The following is a 23,688-nucleotide window of genomic DNA, read 5'->3' as shown; positions in this document are numbered from 1 at the left end:
GGAGCGGGGCATTTGGATAAAAAGTTCATTCATATTCATATTCATATTCAAATGCAGGTGTAATTAATTTTTGTGGGTAAATTGTATTCCTCTCTTAGGGTTTCCCATGACTTCAGGCCTGATTTGGATTGGAAATCTTATGCTTTAGAGCAGGGGTCTTCAAACTTTGGCCCTCCAGTTGTTCAGGAACTACAATTTCCATCATCCCTAAACATGACTGTGAATGTCAGAGTTTTACAATGCCTCATGGGATGTGTAGTTCCGCAACAGCTGGAGGGCCATAGTTTGAGGATCCCTGCTTTAGAGATACCATAGGAGATGAGAGGCTTTTTGTGCAGTGGTGGTATCATGGCATCCAGGACACCAATAGGGATTGTAGGTAGTTCTATCTGTGTGGAGTTCTTAAAGTGGTGTTGTAATGTTCTCCACGCCATGAGTGTTACTCTAATAGGAGGAAGTAGAGTAGAAATATCCCATGGTTTCCAACTGTCGCTAATGAGTAAGGAGTGTAAGTCTCAGGTGGGCGATAGTGTTGTTTCAACCTTTAGCCAGAGGGGGTCCTCTTTGCGCTTGTAATTTGGTCCATGCCCACAGCTTTTGTTTTCTACCATACCCATTCCACCAATAGATCTGTTTTTTGCTAGGATTGAGTGTGCGCATCTAGCCTTTTTATTTAGACCCACAAGGGATTTTAGGTATGAATCTCGAATGGGGATGGGTAATGTGTGGAATACATAGAGTATTTGGCGGAGGATCACCATTTTGAAGGCCGCAAGCCTACCTGTCCAGGTGAGATCATGTTGCGACATGTGGGCTAGTTGTGCTTTAAGTTTGGATATGAATGTAGAGAGGTTGGAATGGGTTAGGGAAGACGATTTGGCTGTTAGTGTAATTCCCAGGTATGGAAGACCATGTGAATAGCAATTGATCTTTGAGGGACTGGCTGACATTGTGTGGGATTCCTAGGTTTAGGATCAACGACTTATCAAAATTAACCTTGTAATAGGATACAGCACTGAACTGTTTGAGTATTTGGTGTGTATGTGGTCGTGATTATGATGGGTTTGTCAGGAAAAGGATGACATCGTCCACAAAGAGGTTTATGACTTGTGGGCGCCAAATCAAGCCCCTGAAATGTGTGGGTGTGTACGAATTTTTTCTGCAAGTGGTTCAATAACTAGGTTGAAAATAATGGGGGATAAGGGAGTGCCATTTGTGATCAGAAATGTTTTGGACAGTTGGCCAAAGGTGTAGACCTGAGCTGAAGGGTGGGAGTATAAGGCTAGAATGGCTGATAGGATAGGTCATCTAAAGCCAAATTTTGTGAGAGTTGAGGACCTGTACTGCCAATGGTGCTTTCTCTGCACCAATAGAAAGAAGCATAGAGGGCGTTTAAGTTGTCTCGGCAACGTGTAATATTTTCAGGATCCTTCTGGTGGCATCTGAGGGTTGTCTTCCTTTCACAAAACCCATTTGGTCACTCTGAATCAAAGTGGGAACATTGTTAGATAGGTGTCTTGCTAGTAGTTTTGAGTATATTTTGATATCTCTGTTTAAAAGGGAAATAGGCCTAAAGTTCGCTGGGGTCGTGGGTTCCTTTTTTGGGGCAATGTCACTACATAGGCTCTCAGCATCTTCAGGGGAAATGATGAGGTGGAGGCCGCTTTGGTAAATACGGAGGTCAGATAGGGGGAGAGCAAGGAGCTAAATATCTTGTAGTATTCGTTGGGGAGGCCGTCAGGCCCGGGTGCTTTTCCGATAGGTAGAGATGCTATTGTCTATTCTATTTCTAGTGGCGTAAAAGGAGAGTTTAAGGACTGGAGCTGTTCGTCAGAGATTGGGTTAGTTTACGTGTTCCAGAAAGGCAGCAATAGACTCAGCTGTGGGTTGTGGGTTCTGCTGATCATTTTGCAGATTATACGGTGCACCGTAATCGACAAATTGGTCTGCGATGTCATGGGGGTTGATTATTTTGCGCATGAATGTAGGGTGCAGTAGGTGAGAACATTTAGATTTGGTCTGTGGGCCTTTGAGTTTGTTGGGTAGGATTTTACCCACGTGGTTCGTGTTAGCGTAGGAGTTGAGTTTTAATCGTTGCAGGTGTTTATCATTTTGATGAGTTAACAATATTCTTAGGTCCTCTCTAAGCTTGAATAAGGCTTCTGAGGTCGTTGTTGCTGGATGAGCTTAGTTATGAGTCTCTAGTCTGTGTATTTCCGCTGTGATTGTTTTAAGACGAGTGTTGTAGTCGCGTTTTAGTCTGGCTCCTTGCTGGATAAGTATTCCTCTGATAAACGCCTTGTGAGCATTACAGAGTGTATGGAGATTTGAAGTTGTGGAGGAAGAAATCTCTGATGTGTTGGGAAATTAAATTGGAACATTTGGGATCTTGTATAATTTTGATATTACATCGCCATATAGAGTTGGAGGTGCAAGTAGCGCTCTCTACAATCGTTATGGCGATAGCAGTATGGTCGGACCATGCTACTCTCGTATATAACAGATGATGACACCTTTTATAGCAACCACTTATCAGTGAGGAAGAGGTCTATTAGGAGAATGTATGGTGTCTGGGGGAGAAGTTTAATCTTTCTCGTTCGCATGTTGACACCTCCAGACATCATACAACTCCTCTGAATGTAGCAGATAACTTAAGTGTGTGGGTACTTTTTGCTCATTAAGGTGGAGTCAATATTAGGATCCACCATAAGATTAAAATCTCCACATAACAAGAAGTGGCTGTATTGAACAAGCTTAATGCGCTTAAGAAGTCTGCGAGGAAAACTTAATTGGTGTGTGTTAGGGGCATAGATCGCCACTACGGTGAATGGTTGGAAATTTATGTCACAGGTAACTATAACATATTGTCCGTCATCATCTAAAACAGTCTCTTAGTTGAAAGGTAAGAATGTAATGAATGGCCAGTAATTCACCTCTCTTTTTCTCGGCATGAAATAAATATGTGGGGGTAGTTTCTGAGTACAATTAGGGGAGTTGGACACTTGAAAGTGAGTCTCTTGGACATATCAGAATCAGAATATCAGCTTGAGCTCTGGAGGCTTCCTTCCACAGCGAGTACCTTTGGCCGGGTGGTCAAGGCCCTTGGCATTTAGGGATAAGCATTTGATTGTCATGGTGGCCTAGTGGGGGGTGTGTATGAAGGTGCATGTTAAACACTTACTGCGCAAGCCGCAAAGTGGGTAGTTTGTGGCTGTGGTGGCGGGTTAATGCTTCGTTCTTTCAAAGAGGTGTGATGCAAGTTCAAGAATTGATTAAGGTTCTTGATAATCTGTCTGTGGAGTTTAGATGTCTCTTTAATACAGACGTCTGAGTTGTTTCTGGAAAAAAATGAGAGTAAAACAATAGTAACAGCATGTTCATAAGTATAAAAAGAGAATCCGTTAGGGATCCGAAGCAGAGCTTTCTGCTGAAAGAAGTTGGGGGAAACTGGAGGAATAATTAGGGTTTCCATGACCAGGGGATGTGTTGAGTCTTGTGCGTAGATGGGGCTTTAGGGGCCTCCATTGTTCATCTTTTTCTTTGAGCGTTTGTAGGACACTAGTTGCCATTCCAGATGGATGATTGCTGGATTATTAGGGTAAGTGGAGCGAGGAGGCGATTCTGGGATGATACCCCATTGGCGGAAAGCAGCTAGGCCTTCATCCAGAGTGGAGAATGTTGCAGTGGATCCATTGTGTGTGATGGAGAGGGTAGAGGTGTACTTCCACTTATGCAGGATTTGGTGATTGCGTAGAGCTTTTAGTGATTGTGGCCAGATTCGGCCTACATTGAAGAGTGTCTGGATAGATCAGGAAGCGATTGGAGTGCAGCAAATCGCTCTGGACGCTGGTCAGTTTTCCGGAATGCATCAAGAAGAAACTCCTTAGTGCGATAGAAGTGAAGTCTTAGGAGGATGTTTCTGGGGACTTCAGCTGCTAGGAACGAGGATGTTGGCACTCTGTGGACTATGTCCACTGTGAGCTCTAAAGGGGACAGAACAGCGTAGGCGCTAACGTAGCAAACATATCGGCAACATATTGCGGGAGCTGTGTTGTTAGTACTGTTTCAGGGATGCCTCTGATCTTTATATTGTTGGGTCTGGACCAGTCTTCTAAGTCTGCTACCCTATCTTTGTGTCAGAGAATTTAGTCGCTGTGTGCAGTGTGGGCATCCACTTGAGTATTGTACAAGGTGGAATATTCACCCATGTTATGTTCCACTCCATCTACTCTCTCACCTAGGGCCTGTACTTCTTCTTTACATTTCTTCATTGTGGCCACTATGTCATTAGGATCTTAATGACATTAACATGTCTTTCAGCACTGTGTCTGACAGGGGTTGACCCATGGTGGTGAAACTGTCTATAAGGTCAGGAGCTGTGTGAGTGTCAGTGGTCTGGGAGGCCTGAGTCCCACCCACCTCAATTTCAGTGCCCCAGTTGTTGCTGCAGGGGGATGTTGTGCGCGGCTTGGACTTAACTGGACTCCTGGTGGTCGGGGTGGAGGCCGCAGAGGACAATCCGCTGTGAGGGTGCTGGTGCTGCCGATATCTGCTGGTTCAGGTGCCTGGGTGTAGAGGAGGTTTGGACCCTGGCCTGCTCCTGCGGCCGCAAGGAGCAGAAGCCACCGCCATTTTGTTGAAGCCCTGAGGTTACTGAGGGGAAGAAGCCTGAAAGCTTCCGCGGCTTTGGCGGTGGTTCTTTTCTTCTTGCCATCCTCTTCTTATCCTGGGAGCTGGATGTATGAGTTGCTGGCCTTGGGGTAGCTCAAAAGCCCTGATGTCGGCGTATTCCCCTGGTGTTTTGGCGGAGCTCCTGGATTAGGCAGCCACCCCGGAGCTTGGACGCCATGCCTACACATTTGTTATTTTTTAATTTTTTTATTCGGATGCATCCGAATGTACGAAAGATACAAAATTCATCCGAATTTTGATTTGTTACAAAACAAATTGCACGTGTCTACTAATGAGGTCATCCCTCTGCTCTCTCTACTCTCAAACTGTTTGTATGTTCTCGGTAAGCACATGTGCATGGCCTGGAATTTAGTTAGCTTATAATTCTGCCCCTCTGTCTCACACAGCACAGTCCCTGTCTCTACATGGGATAACGGGGGGGGGGGGGGTGCTAATATAAAGGCAAATTCAGATATTTACAATAGTGGAATTAAAAATGTTTTAATAAATACAGAACTACATTAACTGGAGTTATTTTTGTATCTGGTGCCCATTTACACTTATGCATTGCAATAATGCTCACAACGAACCCACACTGCAGCTCACCACAGCCACAATGCATTATGGTGCACTGTGTTACAAAGAATGGGTCATGTCCACTCTTGGCTGAATTGTAGTGCATTGGCAGCCCACTCAAATAGAATGGGTGGCCTGAAAGCTGAACTTCAGGAAATAAAGAAAATTGACATTTGCCATGTACAAATAGGTTACCTGTAATGGAAAGTGTACAATGTGTGGATGCTGCTGTGTTAGGTAAAATTGTTACTTTCATCCATCCTAGACACTGTAAGCGCCAAACTTCTGGTGTTGAAACTTACAGTTCTGGTTTTAATACAGTGACGATAGTGGGTTGCTTGTTGTCCTCTTCGTCCATTCACAAAATGCTTTGTATTCTTTTCACAGAACAAGACATTCTGTAAATGGATGAGGGGGGATTGTGACATTCATCAAAAAACCCATATAAACTTAACCCTTGACCTGAACCTAGCCCATACATCTACAGAGAAACTCCTACAATTTAAACTAATGTGTTAGCTGTTGAAGTTATTCAGAAAACATTCTAATGCACCTTGTTTGTTTTACAGGGTGACATAAGGAATTATGACTCCCTCTACAAAGCTTGTGAAGGGGTGGACTGTGTGTTCCATGCTGCATCATTTGGAATGTCAGGATATCAGCAGGTGGGTGATAATTTCTATCATTCCAACGGGAGTGAGGAACCTTTGTTTATTAAAATACTGAACACTTGGTATTCTGTGAAAGATTCTGAGATTGGAGTTAGTAACCCTGTTTTTTTAAGAGACTTTGGAGTAATAATTGTAGGAGCACCGCTAAAATATTTTATGTATATTACTAGAGTAGTCTTTCTCAACTATGGTTCTCTGAGGGGTTGCTAGGCATTCCTTGACTAACCTCTAACAAAACCGCTAATGTAATGAGAAATTTTCCTACAACCATCCACCAATGTGAGAGCCCTCGTCCTGCTAACATTGGTTTGCTGACCACCATTGTAAGGGAGGACCTTCTGCATTTGACCTTCAATATAGGAGTTACATTCCCATTGACCACCAATGTAAAGGAGGGCTTTTTCACTGATCAATAATGTAACGGACATTCTTCAACTGTATACCAATTTAAGGGGTCCCTTGCTCCACTGACCATAAATATAAGAGGCCCTTATCTGCTAACCACCAATGTAAAGGGGCCCTTCTTTACTGGTCTTCAATAGACAATTCTCCACTGACCTCCAATGTAAGCGAACATTAGTTTTCCTTGTCTGCTTTATTTTAATTTCATATTTATGAAAAGCATGTTTTATTAAATCTGCAAGTTGCTGATCATGCTCATATACCTTGAACTGTAGATATAATTATTAGCAGCGGTTCCCTGAGACTTAAACATTTTATCTAGAGTTCTTCAGGGGTATCAAGGTTGAGAAAGGCTATGCTAGAGTGTTATTTAATATTTTCTCTGTATTTTAATTTATATTACTACTTTGCCTTTTTTTTATCTTGCAATCTTTCACTCGCAGAAATAAATTATTTTTTATTTACTGGTGAGTGCATCACCCTTTGTCACACTATACAGCACATCATATTAAGTGCCACTGTTCAGTGTGCCCTGAGTGGAGATAGTGAAAAGATATGATTTTTAAAATTGCGTTCCCTAATGTTAGCTTCCGTATTAACATTTTCATTGAGACAGATCAGCTGTGTGGGCTGAATGACCATGCATCTGTTCTTTTTTTTTTTTTTTAAGCTTAGTTTTTTGGGAGGTTTTTGTATGATGGGTTTGTGTATTTCCATTAACATTCTTTGTTTTTCATACATGCTACCATAGCTCAACAAAGTGTCCCAGAAATAAAAATAATGGTGCTTTTTGAAACTGAGTTGTAGTTTCTCATTTCTTTTTTAGCTCCAGAAGAGACAAATTGAGTCCATAAATATAGGAGGGACACAAGTTGTTATAGATGGTAAGCCAATTTGTTTTAGCAATGTCACAGCAAAACTATGGTAATAATTCATATACAACTGCTGGGATTATTTTGAAAATCATTAAAAGTTTTACTATAACGAGCAAGGTGCAGTCATGTATGGGAACCAATCAGGTTTTAGTTTTGCTGATGTAGAGAACTGTGAAAGGAGAGAAAAAAAGCAATACCACATCCATTTAGTTTCTTTTGAGTCTCTCTTGTAATGTAGTATTTCCTGCTGATCGTGTCAGTAGATCCATTTTTGTTTTCCAATTTCTGAACAGGTTGACAATGCTGTTCGTTCTGCTGTAAAATCACAGCAGTATTTGACCCTTTGGACAGGATAGTAGTAGATGGACAAATTAAGCCCTAATGTAGCCAGGTGCCTAATTAGAGAAGGAGCCAATATAATGACACTGTCCTGCAGTTGCTTTGTGTGCCTTTACAAGACTCTTATGCTGGCTTTTAGTGCCATTCAGCATCTGTACAGCAGAGGGCATCTGTGGGCATGAAGGACTAAAGAGACTTTGATGCAAGCCGCACTGAGCCCTGGGAAGAGGATCTTTCATTGGAGTAGTAGATACTGAAACTCCCAGATATACATTCTTAGCAGGAGGGTTTTTTCTCCTGGACCAGAGAGAGAGAGAACCTCCTATTGCTATGAGGGGGGCTGGAGTAAGCACACCGCTATCCCTGATTGCACACTAACCTGCTACAAGCCTGCAGCCTGAGAAAGAAACTTGAGCGCTTGTAAACATGTGTGCTGAGAACCAGAGTCACTCTAGGCAGATCCAGAAGTGAGCTGACATCTAAACAGTTGGACCAAAGTTGCTGTAATACTGGGTCTGGTGAGAGGACATTATTGTATTGATCTATGGTTGCTAGTGGAGACTGAGTACATAGGGACAGGCCATCTAACTAGCAGCCCTCTTCACTGCATGCAGACTTTACTGGGACTGTACTTATGTGCATCACCGTAAAGACTGGGCCCCAATTTTAGTCAGCTATAGAATTAGGGAAAAGGACTGTCTTCTTCGATAGCTGCTTTATAACTACTTTACTTGTAGTCCAGAGTAATAGGTGCCTCTATAGGAACGTCTGGGTCTTAGCGCAAGAGTTCATACAGAATGCACCCTAAGCAGCATAGCCTACTGGTCTCAAAGTTATTGCAGTGTTAATCACCTTTGTCGTTACTGTTATCTAAGCCGTTGTTTATTGCTGATTTATAGATTATTGGGTATAGAACAATTTAACCAATTTTTGTAGCCTAGTGATCGTATTTCTTATTGAACTGTGGTTGATCTATTTCTCCTTTTGGTCATTTATGTACTGTACATACTGTCACTTACCTCAACCTATTACAGTACACTGAGTTCATTTAGCATTAACTAGTCTGGTGTTCATTTTCTTGCCACTTTAGTTCAACCAGGTTTGTCATAGAGGCTGAGGTTGTTAACAGAGTTGAGGCAAAAGAACAGAGAACCTAGTCTACCAGATGGTTCTTTCGGGGGTAAAGATAGGGCTCTTTCACACGGGCGGTCCGATCAGATCCGCCTGTCAGTTTTTTAGGCGGATCTGATCGGATCCTCCATGCAGCTCTATGGGGCAGCGGGTGTCAGCGGAGGTCACCTCCGCTGACACCCGCTGCCATCCGCATCCGATCCTGTGCTGAAATCTGGACGGATGGAAACCCTATTTTTCCATCCGTTCAGTAATCGGAGCGGAGCGGATCTGATGAGAGCGGACAAGTGGTCCGCTCTCCTCCGATCCCCCATAGAAGGCAGCGGGTGCTGAGACACCTCCCTCTCCGCTCTGCAAGCGGAGACGGAGCTGTCATCCGCCCGGCTCAGCGGGGATCGCGGATCGATCCCCGCTGAGCAACACGGATCCGCCTGCGGACCGTGTGAAAGAAGCCTTACACTAACTCGAAACACTTTTTAAGTAGTTACAGGCACTTTTTTTGTTTGGGGGGGGGGGGGAAAGGTTAAAGTGACAAAGGCCACTGTAATATGCTTTTTCCCAACTCTGTAACTGCCACTTTTGCTGGCCATATTGGTCTGTTACAGGAAGGAGAAAAATAAAATGTACTGGCAGGATCTACTGATAATGAGACTGTTACAGGGTGACTCAGAAAAACCCAACTGTGATGTAAATACAATTGGCAGAATGTATCTGATTAGCAATTCTTTCTTTATTTTGTCCATTGTTCCACTTTAATGCTCTTCATAACTTTTCCCACTATTCTGGCTATATGTATGGATATATTTAGACAAATTCAACCACTATAACCAGCTTTCAAACACAAACATGACAAAGCAGATCAAGGCAACCTACCACCAATGGCCATTTTTCAGAGCTGATAGAACTTGTTGGTGCTTTAGTTGTTTTTGCATTTTAAAAGCTGATTTCCTTTCCATGCACACAGCCATTTCTAACTTCTAAAATTAAGGGTTTAAATTTTTCATTTAAGATTCTTAGAACTTTCACCCTAAATTAATCAATATTTAATTAAATTAATTTGGAAAGTGGGTGAAAGTTGTGTGAATCTTGGGTGAAAACACTAGTATACAGATCGCTAGCCTGTACCCTAACAAAGGGCCCACTGCTAAAAAAAAAAAAAAAAAACCCAGCAGTGTTCTAGTTTGTCCCAATTACTGTCATTGTTAAAAAGGAAAAAAAAAAAAACCTGAATGCAATCATTACATGTAATAATATGCAGTTATCAGAACACAGTTGGCTGTGTCTGAGCCAATGAGGAGGGAGAGAGCAGAGAGCCTCTGCTCTGGTGCACATCGCTGAATCGGGTTCAGGTGTATAAGGGGGGCTGGCCGGGGGGGGAGTTGCATCCTGAAGATTTTTTACCATAGTGGTTGTAAACCTTAGACATGAAATATGAACAAGGCATATCCCTCTAGTGTGTCCCCTTTTTAATCAAGAGCAATAAGTGTAATTTCTGTCTGCTGCCTTGTTCCTCTACTATAAGCATTAGTCACTTCTGACAAGTTTTCCTGACACCAAGAGAAAAATGGTGACAGAGTCCTCAAGCTGATTGACAGCCTCACCTCTGTTCCTGTGTGCTGTGTGAATGGGGTGTAACCTTTCCCTCCAATCAGTTCAGTTCTCAGAGCTTTCCTCACCTATATAACCTCAGCTGTCCGCCCCCTGCTTTTCAGAGCTGAAAGAGCCTGTGTAAATTATGCACTTTGAATGAATATAACGGAAAAACAGCTGTAGAGAAAAAGGCGCAATTGATGTAGGAGGATTTGTTTAATCTCTATATAGCACCTAAGGTTAGCCAGCTCACTGGGTATATGTGAGGATATACAACCCCGGTAAATGCAGAGAATGCATTAAAGTGATCGTAAAGTCTCTTGTGTGGGTGTGGGTGTTTTTTTTTATTATATCAAACATGATATACATACCTGCTCTGTGCAGTGGTTTTGCAGAGAGTGGCCCAGATCCTCCTCTTCTCGAGTCCCTCTTCACTGCTCCTAGGTCCTTCCTTTTCAGTGCCCCCCACAGCAAGTAGTTTGCTATGGGGGCACGCGAGCTGAGCTGCAGCTCCGTGTGTCCATTCAGATACAGAGTTGCTGTTCAGCCCTGCACCCTCTTTCTCCTGATTGGCTAACTGACTTTGACAACAGCGGGAGCCAGTGGCGCTGCGGCTGTGTCTCAGCCAATCAGGAGGGAGAACTCCAGATAGCCAAGGGACTTGTGGACATCGCTAGACAGAGATGGGGCTCAGGTAAGTATTAGTGGGTGCTGGGGAGGCTGCTACAAACAGAAGGCCTTTTATCTTAATGCATAGAATGCATTAGGATAAAAAACCTTCTGCCTTTACAACTCCAAGGTAAAAAACCTTCAGGCTTTAGAACTACTTTACATATAGTTACATAGTTACATAGTTAGTCAGGTTGAAAAAAGACACAAGTCCATTTGGTTCAACCAACAAAAACTCTGGTCAAGCTTTTTATTACTTCACTTAAAAAATCTTTGCAGGACAACATTGCCAAAAAAAACATTGTTAGTCCCAAAAAAATAATATTCTATATAAGTATTCAAAATCTGAGGTAATCACAAAGTTATTACTAAATCGTGTACTTTTCTTTTTTTTTGTTTTGCAGTTTGTATAGCAAGAAATATTCCTAGAATAATTTACACCAGTACAGTAAATGTAGTATTTGGCGGAAATTACATAGAGGACGGTGATGAAGAAACAACCTCATATTATCCACCCGAAAAGGTAAAGTCTAACTTTTAAAGGAGCATGTAGGAACGGAACATCATAGTAAAAAAAAAAAAAATGTTTGTTCTTTTCATTAATAACTATCATTAATATTTTCTAGACCAGTGGTTGAAAACGTATGAGCTAAGGGAGCCTCACCTGCAGCCCCTTACATCACTAAAGGGCTGCACATAATGTTCAATATACACTCACCGGCCACTTTATTAGGTACACCTGTTAAATTGTTTGGTAACACAAATTGCTAATCAGTGAATCACATGGCAGAAGCTCAATGCATTTAGGCATCTAGATGTGGTGAAGATGACTTGCTGAAGTTCAAACATCAGAATGGGGGGATTTAAGTGACTTTGAATATGGCATGGTTGTTGGTGCCAGACTGGCTGGTCTGAGTATTTCAAAAACTGCTGATCTACTGGGATTTTCACACACCACCATCTCTACACAGAATGGTCCAAAAAAATAAAATATCCAGTGAGTGGCAGTTGTGTGGATGAAAATGCCTTGTTGATGTCAGAGGAGAATGGGCAGACTGTTTCGAGATCATAGAAACTCGTTACAACCAAGGTTACAACCAAGGTACGCAGAATAGCATCTCTGAAAGCACAACACATCGAACCTTGAAGCAGATTGGCTACAACAGCCAAAGACCACACCGGGTGCCACTCCTGTTAGCTAAGAACAGGAGACTGAGGCTACAATTCGCACAGGTTTACCAAAATTGGACAATAGAAGACTGGAAAAATGTTGCCTGGTTTGAGTCTCGATTTCAGCTGTGACATTCAGATGGTAGGGTCAGAATTTGCCATAAACAACATGAAAGCATAGATCCATCCTGCCTTGTAGCAACAGTTCAGGCTGGTGATTGTGGTGTAATGGTGTAGGAGAAATTTTCCTGGCACACTTTGGGCCCCTTAGTACCAACTGAGCATCATTTAAACGCCATGGCCTACATGAGTATTGTTGCTGATCATGTCCATCCCTTTAAGACTACAATGTACCCATCTTTTGATGGCAATTTCCAGCAAAATAATGCGCCATGTCACAAAGCGCAAATCATCTCACACTGGTTTCTTGAAAGTGACAATGAGTTCAATGTACTACAATGGCCTCCACAGTCACCAGATCTCAATCCAATAGAGCACCTTTGGAACGTGGTGGAACGGGTGATTCACATCATAGATGTGCAGCTCACAAATCTGCAGCAACTGCGTGATGTTATGTCAATCCTAACCAAAATCTCTGAGGAATGTTTCCAACACCTTGTTAATTCTATGTCCCGAAGAATTATGGCAGTTCTGAAGGCAAAAGGGGGTCCAACCCAGTACTAGCAAGGTGTGCCAAATAAAGTGGCCAGTGACTGTATGTAATGCTTGAGAGAGGCCAGACTGCATACCTAATAGATAAAATGATGGTCAGTGACTATGCATATGCTACATTTTTGGCCTGAGACAAGCTGCAGAAGACCATACAAAACCGGCAGAGGCCAGTAGAGATTAGTGTTATAATCCCAATCAATCTTTTTATTAGTCTGCTTTGCTGAGGTTTGAGGCCTGCACATACCAAAGGGCCACATGCAGCACTCGGGCCACAGGTTGGGCACACGGCTGTCCATTCTAGCCACAAGAATCTGCAGAGTCTTGCAGCTGGAAGTTGCAGAGCAGTGTAACCACTTTCAACAGGAGTTTAAGAAGACCTATATAGTCCATTTAGCTGCTGAGGCCAGCCAAATGATATATACACCCTGCATCCATGGGCATCCGCAGAACTTTTTTCAGGGGGGGGGCATTATTTTAAGGTCACCCATGCTCCACCCCTTTTCAATAATGTCATGAAGGGCAGGGGCTTAGTCAGTCTACTTATTTTGAGTACCGTATTTTTCGCCGTATAAGACGCACCGGCGTAAAAGATGCACCCAATTTTAAAGGAGAAAATCTAGAAAAAAAAGATTCTGAACCAAATACTGTAGTAAAATATTTTATATAAACTGTATAAAGTTAACAGCAGTTTAAGAACAATTTTGAAAGGAGCCTTCAGTAATCAAGGTATAGCGTGCCCCCTTTCAATGCAAACCACAGCGTGCCCCCTTTCAATGCAGACCACAGCGTGCCCCCTTTCAATGCGGAGTGCCCACAGCGTGCCCCCTTTCAATGCAGAGTGCCCACAGCGTGCCCCCTTTCAATGTGGAGTGCCCCCTTTCAATGCGGAGTGCCCACAGCCTGCCCCCTTTCAATGCGGAGTGCCCCCTTTCAATGCGGAGTGCCCCCTTTCAATGCGGAGTGCCCACAGCCTGTCCCCTTTCAATGCGGAGTGCCTCCTTTCAATGTAGAGTGCCCACAGCCTGCCCCCTTTCAATGTGGAGTGCCTCCTTTCAATGCGGAGTGCCCAGAGCCTGCCCCCTTTCAATGCGGAGTGCCCACAGCCTGCTCCCTTTCAATGCGGAGTGCCCCCTTTCAATGCGGAGTGCCCACAGCCTGCCCCCTTTCAATGCGGAGTGCCCACAGCCTGCCCCCTTTCAATGCGGAGTGCCCCCTTTCAATGCGGAGTGCCCACAGCCTGCCCCCTTTCAATGCGGAGTGCCCACAGCCTGCCCCCTTTCAATGCGGAGTGCCTCCTTTCAATGCAGAGTGCCCACAGCCTGTCCCCTTTCAATGCCGAGTGCCCCCTTTCAATGCGGAGTGCCCACAGCCTGCCCCCTTTCAATGTGGAGTGCCTCCTTTCAATGCAGAGTGCCCACAGCCTGCCCCCTTTCAATGTGGAGTGCCCCCTTTCAATGCGGAGTGCCCACAGCCTGCCCCCTTTCAATGCGGAGTGCCCACAGCCTGCTCCCTTTCAATGCGGAGTGCCCCCTTTCAATGCGGAGTGCCCACATCCTGCCCCCTTTCAATGCGGAGTGCCTACAGCCTCCCCCCTTTCAATGCGGAGTGCCCAGAATGCAGAGTGAACAGCGTACCAAGCCAGTGCACTTCACTTACCTGTTTTAGCTGCGGCTTCCTCTTCAGTCCCCGCGTCTCTTCGAGTCCTCCTGCGTCCGTGAGAGGAGGATCCGTGAGACAGTAGCGAATTTTCATTCGCTATTGTCACACAAATGGGCGGGCTCGAGGTGCACTGCTCTGCGCCTCGGGTCCACCCTTTTCGGAGATTCACAGTGTGAGAACGAAGCCATCGGCTCCTTCTGACACTGCTGCACGAGGGGGGGGGGGGCGGCCGGACAGAACGATCGTGCGGGTCACTCGGCTCAGACTGTGTATTTGCCGTATAAGACGCACCAACTTTTCCCCCCCAGTTTTGGGGAAGAAAAAGTGCGTCTTATACGGCAAAAAATACGGTATTTATTTTTAAAGAGCAAACAGCAGCATTTATTTTTAAAGCATTTGTTAACCTAAAACAAATTTAAAAAAATTAATCCGGTCCCTTAAAGCATGTTATATAGCACAATGCTTTGCTGTGTAATTTGGCCCCTTCTATCACCTAAAATACCTGGCTGATCCTGCCTGGCTATGTCCTCCCCTCTGTAAACTGACCACGGTATACCATGGCTGCTGAACTCTGACACTATGGTCGGTTTACGTGCCTCCATCATCTGCAGCCCTCCTGTCCTCCTCTGTCCTCTCTCCCCCCTCCCTCCCTACCTGACTGCTCCTGTGTCAGTGCCCCTCCCCCTCCCCTCCTGCAGCTGTAGTTTCATTTAAAGTTTCATATCCTGTCTACAGTCTGTTTAATAATCCTGTGTGCCCCTGTGTCTGTGTTTTATAAAAATAAGCCATTCTTTACAAGTTTTCAGAGCGCCACTCGCCGCTCACGTGACCTGCTGCCTCTCTCCTCCTCTCCCCTCCCATCCTCCTTACCCTCCCGACTTACATCAGTGAGTAATCCTCGGCCCCGTCCACTGCAGGCAGCTGTCAGACTGGGAGAAGAGAGAGCTGGTGGGTCACGTGAGCGGAGCTCAGCCCTCTGAAAACTTGTAAAGACCGGCTTATTTTTTTAAAACACATACACAGACACAGGGGCACACAGGATTATTAAACAGACCAGACAGGATGGTATAAAGTGGCTTAACATCCACTTGAAAGGGGAAGTTGAGATTCCAGGGGGGGGCATTTGCCCCCCCTTGCCCCTACCTGCGGATGCCCATGCCTGCATCCAGATACTCTTGGGGTATTCTAAGATGCTGTGTCTAGATCAGTGTTTCTCAACCATTTTTCAGTCAGGGCACCCTTTAAAATTATAGGTCATCTCAAGGCACCCATTGAAATTATGGAAAACCTCTAGGCATCCCATTCTAAAATGTAAAAAATTATTCTAATAGCTTTACATAAAAGAGCAACATCCACACGTAGGACGCCCAACATTAGAGGCGATTTATTCTTCCAAAGCAAATACACTTTTGCACACGTACTGACTAGCATTCTAATGTTTCTCTTCTCCCTCAACTGTCAGCTGATGTCACCCCAGTGCTGAGTGAGAGGGGCACAGGAGGGTCAAACAAGGATGCTGTGGAGGTAACAGAAATCCTTCTTTTTTAACTGATGACATCATTGGCTGTTAGGGTGCCAGTGTCTAGAAAGTCAAGATGATGCATAATAAATCCTGTGGCTTTGTGTAACTAAAACGCAGGCTTCATCCACCTGCTGGCTTGTATACAATTTTTAATCACTTTTTATGCATTTTGCCAAGGCACCCCTGAAGAAACCTCAAGGCACCCCAGGGTGCCTGGCTACCCTGGTTGAAAAAGGTTGGTCTAGATGTGTGCCCACTCCTTCTATTAAATGATATCCAGCACTGTGGTGTGGTCAGGTACACGAATGAATTCAATCAGCACAGGTTAAATCGGAATTAGTGTACTCCATGAATATGCGATTAATGGTGTCCATAGCCTGACCAATTTGCCTGCACTCTGCAATTCTGTATTGCAGATTTTGTGTTCTGTTTTATGACTTGATATAAACTTGGCATCTATTTCTGACTAGCACTAATCCTTGGATATCTGCTACATTCGGTTGCCTCTGTTAATGACTGTTTTTTAATTCGGCTTTCTGCCTGAAGCCCAACTGGACCTGCTAAATGTTTTTTAAGCTACATTTCTCTGCTACTATCTCTGACTTTCAGCCTGTTCTGACTTTGCTTCAAGGCACCCTGTCACCAGACCATTCAGTTCAACAATAATCTTTCCATAAGATTATATGTCCATTTAACATATTTTATGCATGGTATTCATGTTTAGACATCCAAAAGCCCTGAGACTGCTGCTAGGTGACACCATCTTGGATGTGATGTCAGCAGACTTAAAGTAGAATTATAGGTAAAACTTTTTCTTTTTCATTTTGGATAGAGTAGAGGAGGATTATAACCCCGGTCAGTGTGGTTGGTTGATTTTGTGTGCTTTTTTATGCTCTTGTAGCACACCCATCATAGGAGCTGCAAGAGTTAGGGTTCCCCACTACTGCACAGCTAGGCACACAGCATTTCCTTCATGCACTAAAACACAAAAACAGTCCTTGGCTGGTTTGTTTTTTTATTAGGGGCAGATAACTTGGATGGGGTAAAGGATTATAGGATGCCCAACTTGAAAATGTCCAGAACAAAAGGGGATAACTTCCACTCTATTTACAAAGGTCTTCTCCTTCTACCTGCATGCACCAGTTTCCTGTATACAGCGCCTGCTAATTCAATCCAGGGGAATTAAGTCTCTTTAGTTAATTCAGCAACAGCCCATTACAGGCTAGGAACATCCTGTCCCTTTGTGGATAAAGTAGCACATTGTGGAGTTAACAGCAACACCTTCTACCTTCCTGTAGACTGAGCCCAGTTCTACTGCTGCAATGGATACCAGCCTACCTGGCTGATTACTTTCCCCAGTCCTGCCCGACTGGCACACTACACATGGAGTTCTCCCAGGGCAAGGCTAGATGAAGACTTGGCTCACCGCAGTCTTCAAGAGAGACCTACTACAGCTGGCAGTCTCTCCCCTTGTCTGCCCCTGCACCATGCTGATCTATTCACTGTCTCTGCTTGCTCCTTTCTGCTGCTTCTCCAGTCTGAACATCCCCACCGCCTCCCGTGGTAGCATAAAAAGCACATACATACAGGTATAAGCGCTAAAGTCCATCCAACATAAATAATGACTAAATTCTAAAGCAGAGGGGAGGGGGAAATCAGTCTACAATAAATTAGTATGCAATGTCCATATAAAAAAGTCCATTGAGTAAGACATACAACTGCACCAAGCAGCTCTTCTCACGAGTGAGGAAAACTCTGGAACGAATACAGAAAGCACAGAACAGCGCTCTAAGTGCAGATTAATTTATTGAGGTATATTAAAACAAAATTAGAAACTCACAAGAGCCAAGGAATGAAGAGGCTGATGTAACAATTATTAGGTAATGCTCCTCTAGGTGGTGCCTTTCACCAACATGCAAGGACACATCTGAAGTAAACCGTCCGTCACAGGAGGAAAGATGCCAACTGCCTACTGTGATTGTCTGGGTCCCAGGTTTCATCAGGTGCCTGATGAAAGAGCGCGCATGTCCGTTCGAGACTTGGCGCATGCTCAGAAACGCGTTGTGCGCCCAGCAGTTTTCGGGTGACGCGGACAATCACAGCAGGCAGCCAGCATCTTTCCTCCTGTGACAGACGGTTTACTTCGGATGTGTCCTTGCATGTGGATGGATGGCATTAGCTAGAGGAGCATTGCCTAATAATTGTTACATCAGCCTCTTCATTCCTTGGCTCTTGTGAGTTGCTACTTTTGTTTTATTATACCCCAATAAATCAATCAGCACTTAGAGCACTGTTCTGTGCTTTCTGACTCCTGTGATAGGATCCTTCCATACCCCCGCCCCCCCCCCCAGTAAGGGGTCCCTCAAGGGCCACCAACAGCCTCTTCAGCATTGCTTCTCCCTCTTTCACCTGAACTTCCTGCTGGTATGGTTAATAGCCTACATATGGGCGATTTAGTTCCATGCCAAGTACCCAACCTGGGGATTGGCTAAAGACCCCTAAATATTGAAGGCAACCCCTCCTCAAGCCCGCCCTCTAGTTCTAGAATATTCTCCAATATTCCAGATACCATGGGGAGGCACCAGAGAGCTGCCAGGATGAGTCTTCTAGCCCTGGTCTCTAACTGACCCAATGAATTGACTCAGGTTTAGTTCTAGAGCCAGAAAAATGCTTCTTACTTAAATTGCCACTACCAGTAGCACACACTAGAGGGTTCTACTCTTCAAAAAGACCCCTGTGTGCTCTATTACTTCAGTCAAAAACGTCCATCACAGTGCCATGAATTCTCATTTCCTTCTGTTTTTATGCAGTTGATGCTGCACTCCTACTGAATGTAGTTTTACCCTATATTACTGTATATCTAAAAAGTTTACTGTTTATTTTTTAGCAGCTGGATTATTATTCCAAGACAAAGACTATTGCTGATCAGATGATTCTGGCAGCCAATGGAACTACACTCAAAGGTAAGTCTTATTTTTGTAGCAGATTTTCCAGGCCTATGGCCTGATGTGGGTCTGCCATCGGTACTGGTTACCCCTCCAGCCCTTGTGAGCTGCGTCCCTGGGTGTGAGCACTGAGACATTGACAACTCCGGCATCTTTGTTTTGTGGTTTTATTGTATTTAAGGGGATGGGAAAAGGGAATGAGTGGGATACTCCTTAAGGCTTAACTAGATACAATTGTGGGAATTTTCTGGCAAAAATGCCTATTAGCGCTGTCTTGACGCTAGCCGATGCTAGCCAATGCTTCCTGACACTTGAACACTGTGTAATTTGGGGGACTTCAATTATCCCGACATTGACTGGGAAGAGGGGACTACACACTCACAGAAGGCCCGTCTATTCACGGAAACCTTACAGGATAATTACATGTCACAGTTGGTGGATTCTCCTACTAGAGAAAACGCAATCCTGGATCTATTGATCACTAATGACCCAGACCTAATCTCGGAGGTAGGGGTCCAGGACAACCTGGGCTCTAGCGATCACCGGATGATCACATTTAGCGTAAATAACAATATAGCAAGGCAAGTGGGGAACATAAGAACCCTTAACTTCAGAAGGGCAGACTTTCCAAAATTGTACTCGTTGATGGAAAGGGTAAACTGGGACCGAACCCTGGGATCCCTGACCACAGAGGAAAAATGGGAATGCTTTAGGAATATATTAAGCAAAGGCATCTTGCAGTGCATTCCTATGGGAAATAAATTTAGAAGAGACAAAGCCAAACCTGGCTGGCTAAACCGTAGCGTTAAAAATCTTATTAGGGGAAAAAAATTGGCCTTCAGGAAATATAAATCAGAAGGCACAGTATTGGCTTTCGACCAATACAAGGAGGCAAATAAGAAGTGTAAACACGAAATCAAGATGGCTAAAATAGACTTTGAGAGACAAATAGCGGAGGATAGTAAAAAAAACCCAAAGAAATTCTTTAAGTATATCAACAGCAAAAAAACTAGGGCAGAGCATATTGCACACATAATTAACTTTGATGGGAGGATGGTTACAGAGGACACTGAAAAAGCAACCGTGCTGAATGCTTTTTTCTCGTCAGTCTTTACACAGGAAAAGGAGGGGTACACTGACCATGACTGTATGGCTAGTAGTAATACACAGGACTTGCCACTATGGCTAACAGAGGGTGAAATCAGGGAAAGGCTGGATAAACTTAACACAAACAAATTACCAGGCCCGGATGGCGTACATCCGAGAGTACTCAAGGAACTCAGTAAGGTTATATCCAGACCACTGTTCCTGATCTTTGCGGACAGTATTAGGACAGGAGATGTACCAGGGGAGTGGAGGAAAGCTAACGTGATTCCGATATTCAAAAAGGGTCAGAGCCATATACCGGGAAATTATAGACCTGTCAGTCTGACATCAGTAGTATGTAAACTTCTGGAGGGGATGATGAGGGACTATATCGTAGAGTTTGCTAAGGACAACAGCATCATCAGTAGTAACCAGCACGGGTTTACAAATGGGCGTTCTTGTCAAACCAATCTCTTAACATTCTACGAGGAGGTGAGCTGTGAGCTAGATAGGGGCAGACCAGTGGATGTGGTGTACTTGGATTTCGCTAAGGCGTTTGATACAGTTCCCCATAAACGCTTAATTTATGCAGGTATCGACAGCAGGGTTTGCTCTTGGATACGGAACTGGCTAAAAGGGCGTGTCCAAAGGGTGGTAATAAACAGCGCATACTCAGACTGGTCTGAGGTAGTAAGCGGGGTCCCCCAAGGCTCAGTCCTAGGACCAACCTTGTTCAATTTATTCATAAACAGCATTGAGGACGGGATCTGTAGTTCAATATCAGTTTTTGCAGATGACACAAAATTAGGCAGGGCAATAACAGCACAGCATGAAGCAGATATCCTACAGTATGACCTGGACAAAATAACGGAGTGGGCAACGACTTGGCAAATGAGGTTTAACGTGGAGAAGTGTAAGGTTTTGCACTTGGGGACTAGCAACATAAAAGCACAATACACGTTAGGAGGGGAACCCCTGGGAGAATCAAAAATGGAGAAGGATCTGGGAGTATTGGTGGATGATAGACTAGGCAACAGCATGCAATGTCAAGCGGCAGCTGCCAAGGCTAGCAGAACATTAGCATGCATAAAGAAAGGGATGTATTCCAGAGATAAGACTATAATCCTTCCACTTTATAAAGCTCTGGTCCGACCGCATCTGGAGTATTCTGTCCAGTTCTGGTCACCAGTCCTCAGAAGGGATGTGTTGGAGCTGGAGAGGGTCCAGAGAAGGGCAACTAAACTAATTAGGGGATTGGAGGACCTTGATTATGAGGAGCGTCTGCAATCGCTTGATTTATTCTCCCTGGAGAAGAGACGCCTGAGGGGGGACATGATAGCAATTTTTAAATATCTCAATGGGGATCTAGGCTTAGAAGAAAAGCTGTTCAGTCGCAGGGATTGCATGAGGACTCAGGGGCATACAATGCGATTAGAGGAGAAGCGTTTTAACCTCAGGCAACGTGGGGGGTTCTTTACTGTTAGGGCTACAAGATTGTGGAATTCTCTACCACAAGAGGTGGTTTCTGCAGGTAGTAAGGTGGCTTTCAAAAGACTTCTAGACGTACATCTCAAGGATCAGAACATTCAGGGGTATGCGAGATGATTACAGCCACACACACCTACACAGGTTGAACTGGATGGACTATTGTCTTTATTCAACCTCACCTACTATGTAACTATGTAACTATGTAATTACTGAAACTGTGCTGGATCCTCGACTTTAGTCCAGAAGATCCAGGACTGTAGAACTGCTTGACTTGTAACACTACAATAGCTCAGAGTCACTGAATGGCTCCCTCCAGCACTGCACTGACTGAGAAACTCCTTGTAAGTTCCTGTACTGTTGCAACTCTCAACTGGCACACTTCACACTGTGCACTATCACTTCTGGGCCCTAACCAAAGGCAACCCCTTTACACTTTAAGCTCTTCAGGGTCCACTGGCACACCGGCCCCTCAGCTTAGCTCAGCACTCTCTGGATCTTCAGGCAGCACCCCGAGATCCTCCTCCTCAGACAGGAGGGGAGACAGCCGTTCTCTCCCTCCTGGGACTCTGCTCCCGCCAAAGACATTGTGTCATGTGCCACCCCCAGACTTATACCCACTCCCAGAATCCTTTGCAGCACAATCTGACCTCTGGGGTAGTTACAAGCCTGGATGTGTCCCCTGATTGGGTTTCCTCCACTGCCCTATGAGAAGCCTCTCACAGGAGCCAGTGGGGAGACTCCTCCTTCAGCAGGCACACCTGTAAACCATGACACCCTGACTAATAAATCACAGCCCTGCTGTTAGGCAGGCACGGCCCACTATACCTTTACCTAGCACCTACCTGTAGGGTGCTATATTTTTTTTAAACAATTTATAAAAATCTAATGAGTATAAATTAAATATTTTAATTTGAGGAAAATCCTAGGCAAAACAGGCCCATGCTTCATCCCATGTAGTATAAAGGAACGGTCCCATTAAACCCTTTTGTAACTAAACAGAAGAACCCTTGTCCTGCAGTCGTACATCCCCTATGGTGGATAGTTATAGGGGCAGAGGCATATTTACCTTACTGAAGCATTTAGGCACACAAGCCTTCTGCTAAGATTGTCTTTTACACAGAGAATATTCTACTGCTCCTAAAATGACTTAGGTTCACACTAGTGCAATCAGTTTTGCATGTGATTTCAGGTGCAATTATGGACTGTTAGTGGTTTGCAATAGTAAGGCTATGTCAGTGCGAGATTTTTATGCATTTTAAAGTGGAGCTCCACCTAAAAGGCGATGCTCCACTTGTTCCCACCTTCTCCCCCTCAACGGCCACATTTGGCAGTTTTGGGGGGGGAGATGGTACCTGTTTTTTGTCAGGTACCTGCTCTCAATTCCAGCTCAGATCTCCGCGGCAATCTGAACCAGAAGTTTGGCCCCTCTTCTTCCCCGTCAGTCTTCTGGGACACATCATTGGTCCCAGAAGTCTACAGGAACATTCACAAGGTGCAATGCGGCACACACATGCACTGTAAGAACATGGGCTATGAAACTGCAAGACTTAACTTCCCGTTTTCCTTACTTGCCATGCCGATGCTTGCACTCAAAGCCAATTGAACAATTGAAGAATCGAACAGCAGTTCATTGTTAGGGTTTACATGCTCTCAGATACTGGGACAGTGTGTAAATAAGTTTATAGGAGATGATTTTATTTCTACTGATGGCGACAAAAATATCGGTGGCTGATAGCTACACAAGGAAAAGCAGCTTCTTTGATGCATGTCACTACTGATAGCAAATTAGGCCATTAAAATTTGTTCACTATGGTGGCTTCCTGAAAAGGTTATTTGTGAAACTAGTCAAGGCTCCACGGACGTGGTCATTTCCTGCTTCGGTGTGACATCACGTCCAGGTCTAACTTCCAGGTTTTTGGAACACACCGGTCACCAAGGGGTGCGGTGGTGCTGGAATTTAGCAGGCTGGTGGAATACCTTATGTTTTTATAGTTTTTATACACCTTGGTGCAATAATATACTACACTATGTGTCCTTTTATGGTTTGATGTTATGGTGTTTCTTGAGTACAAACTGAAGAACCCAGAGGAGTAGGAAGATTTGTAGATGTGTGATGTAATTGATTTGGAGGCGATATCCCAATGTGCTAATAGACCTTTAGTAACATAAAGGTCTCTGGATTGATGGCGAGTGTGCATTTCACACATTATGGTGATTTGTGG

General features: G+C 44.3%; 1 protein-coding gene across 1 annotated transcript in view; it reads left to right on the top strand.

Annotated features, from left to right (window-relative positions):
* Window positions 1–23,688, top strand: part of SDR42E2 (short chain dehydrogenase/reductase family 42E, member 2) — a gene marked incomplete at its 3' end in the record, with an annotated part of 91,004 nt that overhangs the window by 38,375 nt on the left and 28,941 nt on the right. Inside the window, exons 3-6 of the mRNA XM_082261294.1 lie at window positions 5,817–5,912; window positions 7,147–7,204; window positions 11,329–11,447; window positions 18,835–18,910. Of these exons, the coding sequence (XP_082117420.1) occupies window positions 5,817–5,912; window positions 7,147–7,204; window positions 11,329–11,447; window positions 18,835–18,910 (349 nt within the window). The remainder of the gene's footprint in view (window positions 1–5,816; window positions 5,913–7,146; window positions 7,205–11,328; window positions 11,448–18,834; window positions 18,911–23,688) is intronic.

The sequence above is a fragment of the Pelophylax lessonae genome (genome assembly GCF_965119305.1).
Source record: "Pelophylax lessonae genome assembly, chromosome: 6".
Classification (NCBI taxonomy): domain Eukaryota; kingdom Metazoa; phylum Chordata; class Amphibia; order Anura; family Ranidae; genus Pelophylax; species Pelophylax lessonae.
The sequence above is the reverse complement of the archived record's forward strand: the minus strand, read 5'-3'. Positions and strand labels throughout refer to the sequence as shown.